Source organism: Oratosquilla oratoria, chromosome 8, assembly GCF_046742065.1.
Source record: "Oratosquilla oratoria isolate Oo_2021 chromosome 8, ASM4674206v1, whole genome shotgun sequence".
NCBI classification, from domain to species: Eukaryota; Metazoa; Arthropoda; class Malacostraca; order Stomatopoda; family Squillidae; genus Oratosquilla; species Oratosquilla oratoria.
In genome coordinates, this window is record NC_134784.1 from 37,289,230 (window position 1) to 37,293,420 (window position 4,191).

The window sequence follows — 4,191 nt, forward strand, 5'->3', positions numbered from 1 at the left end:
AAATCATTTTCAAGAAATCCATCATATCCGGAGATGTCCCAAGAAAATGGAAGCTAGCTAACGTTACTCCCATATTCAAAAAAGGTGACAAAAAGAAACCTAAAAACTATAGGCCTATAAGTTTGACTTCAATCGTAGGAAAAATAATGGAAACTATCATCAGAGATGCTATCGAACATCATTTAGAAAGTAACGTTTGATAAATGATAGCCAAAATGGTTTCAGACGGAAACGTTCTTGCGTGACTAACTTACTCGAATTCTACAACACAGTTATCTCTAGTTATGACAAAAGAAACAATATAGATTTAATATATCTAGACTTTGCAAAAGCTTTTGATACCGTCCCCCACGAAAGACTACTTACTTAATTAGCTTCACACGGAATAAGTGGTAGCCTATTAAGTTGGACTAGTAATTGATTAAATGATCGAAAACAGAGAGTTGTTTTAAGTGGAAAAACTTCTAGATGGAAACATGTTACAAGTGGAGTTCCTCAGGGTTCCGTTCTTGGGCCACTTCTATTCATAGTATATATAAATGATATAGACCATGGACTAAAATCTACTGTTTCCAAATTTGCTGATGATACAAAACTGTGCGGAATGGCAAATGATCACTTAAATCAGTTAGACATTCAAGAAGATTTAGATGAATCACAGCAATGGTCTGAAAAGTGGCTAATGAAATTTAACACAAGTAAATGCAAGGTGCACATAGGTAAAAATAACGGTAAATACGATTATAAGTTATTTGGAAATTCGTTAACAAAAGTGAAAAGTGAAAAAGATCTCGGCGTAATTATCAGTAACGATCTCAAATCATCCAAGCAGTGTATTTCAGCCTCTGAGAAAGCAAATACGATTCTAGGACTGATTGTGCGATCTTTTGACTTCAAAAGTCCATCACTCATTAATAAGCTATATGTGAGAATAAACACCTTGTGAGATCGAAACCTTTATTAGTACTACGTTTCGCTTGTTTACAGCTTTTTCAAGTACAGACATGACACACACTCTGAGCACATATAAGCCAACAGGGAAGGAACTGGGAGAGGTTATCAGGGAGGGGTGGGTGGTAGGTGGAGGGGGAGGAGGGGGACGGGTGGGACTTGGTGGAGACAAAGGAGGACATTTCGGACAGTTTGTTGAAGTGGACTAAGGGGGACATTTCATACATTTATTTAATTCGGGTAACAGATGGATTATAGGAGGGGCGATGTTAAACATGCCTCTGTTCTGCTCAATGGTTTTGAAGCTTTGAATGGCGGCCGCTTCGAGGCATTTTCTCCTCATCCTATCTGGTTCACTAAACAGAAGTTCTGCGTTATCCCAATCCATCAGGTGGTCCGTTGGTGTTCCGGTGGATAAACACAGGCGTTGGTGGTGATGTTGTTCCGGGAATCGTAGCGATGCTCCCGGATCCGGGTCTTCAGGTCACGGGAAAAGTCTCGCCGATGTATACTTTATCACATCCAGCACAGGGTATGCGGTAGACACCAGCGTTTTTTCCCCACATCTCGTCCTGGCTGTCATTCCTTCTTGAAAGCTCTTTGATAGTTCTGCTGGACTGGCCCACTACCTGAATGTTGCAGAACGCCCAAGTGTCCGGGGTGAGGGTGGCGGTGACGCTGCTGGCTGGGAAAGGATAAGCCTCCTAGCTGGATCTTTTGTTGGTTCCCGCCCTTCCATTATTTTGAGTGCCTTTTTCTTACACTGGTGGATGATGCACTCTGGATATTTTAATTTATTAAAAACCTCCTTTCGGTGCCTAAACTCGCCCTCTAAGAATTCCGGGCAACAAATTCTTAGAGCTCTGAGGTAGAAACCTATGACTACACCTTTTTTAATACTGAGGTCATGGTGGGATAGGAACGTGAAGTCAAATCGTCCTTATTGGTTGGTTTCCTGTAGACTGTAAATTTTAAAAAATTATCATGTTTGATAATAAGGGTATCCAAAAAAATGGAAGGGAATCGTTAATTTCTTCCTCCAAGGTGAACTGGATGGATGACTCAACCTCGTTTCAGAGCCGCTTGGATTTTGTGGATGTCAAACCGTCTGGGGGAAATTAATAGTATGTCATCCACATAGCGAAGCCATACTACGTTGCCAGGAACGATATCTGAGAAAGGCCCTGCTTCTAAAAATTCCATGAACAGGTTGGCAAGGACAGCGCTCAAAGGAGAGCCCATGGCCATGCCAAAACTTTGGTGAAAATACTGGTCCTGGAATTTGAAGTAATTAAATTGGACACAAAGCTGTACTAAATCCACAAAGTCATTGGGGGGAATAGGGAGGTCAGTGTGGGAACTAGTGATTTTAGCCCTAAGGAGGTCAATCGCTTTAAGGGTCGGGACACGGGTGAATAACGAGGTCACATCCAGTCTATGTGCCCAACAGCCGTTGGAAGAGCATGGGTAGACCAGATATCATCACCAACATCTCCAGCAGGCCGCTGTCCGACTTCGAAACTGAAGTGCTCAGCTTGGGACTTAAATTCGCCACCGGCATCCCGAAACCTAACCAGAACATCGACCTCGTCACGAAGAACTACAGGTACAAAGACAGCGAATTCCAGCAGGGCTACATACAAGGACTACTAACCTCGGCACTTTGCGACCCTCCCAATCCTACTTTACCCAAGAGATACTTTCGAGCGTTGGAGGCACTCGCCAAGGACCCCGCCGTCAGGATCACCACCGCGGACAAAGGTGGAGGAGTGGTGGTGATGGACGCATCGTCCTACCTACATAAGATGACTGACCTCCTAAGCGATGAAAATACTTACACCAAAGTCACCCAGGCGAAAGTGGGACGTCGAGACAAGTAACTTCCTTAAGGCAGCCAGGAGGATTCTTAGGAAATCAGAAACTGGTAAGTGTTTACTTCACCTCCTGCCAAACCTCCCACGTCCAGCCACCCTGTATGGGCTCCCAAAAAAACCCACAAGCCCAATATACCCATGAGACCAATTACATCAGGGATCGGGAGTGCGCCACACAAACTGGCAGGTGCGCTCTGGCCAAACATTTGTCTCGCCTTTTGGGTACCATCAGCGGTGCTCATTTGAAACACTCAGGGTGACCTATTGAAAAGAATTAAGGGACGTTCCTGTTCGCAACAAAAAGCTGGCCAGCCTGGATGTGACCTCGTTATTCACCCGTGTGTCCCGACCCTTAAAGCGATTGACCTCCTTAGGGCGTAAATCACTAGTTCCCACACTGACCTCCCTATTCCCACCCCAATGACTTTGTGGGTTTAGTACAGCTTTGTGTCCAATTTAATTACTTCAAATTCCAGGACCAGTATTTTCACCAAAGTTTTGGCATGGCCATGGGCTCTCCTTTGAGCGCTGTCCTTGCCAACCTGTTCATGGAATTTTTAGAAGCAGGGCCTTTTCTCAAATATCGTTCCTGGCAACGTAGTATGGCTTCGCTATGTGGGATGGACATACCTATTAATTTCCCCCAGACGGTTTGACATCCCCAAACTCCAAGCGGCTCTGAACGAGGTTTGAGTCATCCTCATTCCAGGTTCACCTTGGAGGAAGAAATTAACGATTCCCTTCCATTTTTGGATACCCTTATTATCAAACATGATAATTTTTTAAAATTTACAGTCTACAGGAAACCAACCAATAAGGGACGATTTGACTCACTTCCTATCCCACCATGAACCTCAGTATTAAAAAAGGTGTAGTCATAGGTTTCTACCTCAGAGCTCTCAGAATTTGTAGCCCTGAATTCTTAGAGGACGAGTTTAGGCACATAAAGGAGGTTTTTAATTAAATTAAAATATCCAGAGTGCATCATCCACCAGTGTAAGAAAAAGGCACTCAAAATAATGGAAGGGCGGGAACCAACAAAAGATCCAGCTAGGAGGCTTATCCTTCCAGCCAGCAGCGTCACCGCCACCCTCACCCGGACACTTGGGCGTTGCAACACTCAGGTAGTGGGCCAGTCCAGCAGAACTATCAAAGAGCTTTCAAGAAGGAATGACAGCCAGGACGAGATGTGGGGAAAAAAACGCTGGTGTCTACCGCATACCCTGTGCTGGATGTGATAAAGTGTACATCGGCGAGACTTCCCGTGACCTGAAGACCCGGATCCGGGAGCATCGCTACGATTCCCGGAACAACATCACCACCAACGCCTGTGTTATCCACCGGAACACCAACGACCACCTGATGG

At 44.7% G+C, this 4,191-nt stretch overlaps 1 protein-coding gene across 1 annotated transcript; it reads left to right on the top strand.

The window, feature by feature from the left end:
• Positions 1-2,414: 2,414 nt before the first annotated feature.
• Positions 2,415-2,831, top strand: LOC143027350 (uncharacterized). Its single transcript, XM_076188627.1, has one exon. It carries the CDS (start codon positions 2,415-2,417, stop codon positions 2,829-2,831), a length of 417 nt encoding a protein of 138 aa, XP_076044742.1.
• The last annotated feature ends 1,360 nt before the right edge of the window (positions 2,832-4,191 follow it).

Bases quoted from the DNA above. Each gene is read 5' to 3' on its own strand.
- LOC143027350 (XM_076188627.1), top strand. From the start codon at position 2,415: ATGGGTAGACCAGATATCATCACCAACATCTCCAGCAGGCCGCTGTCC.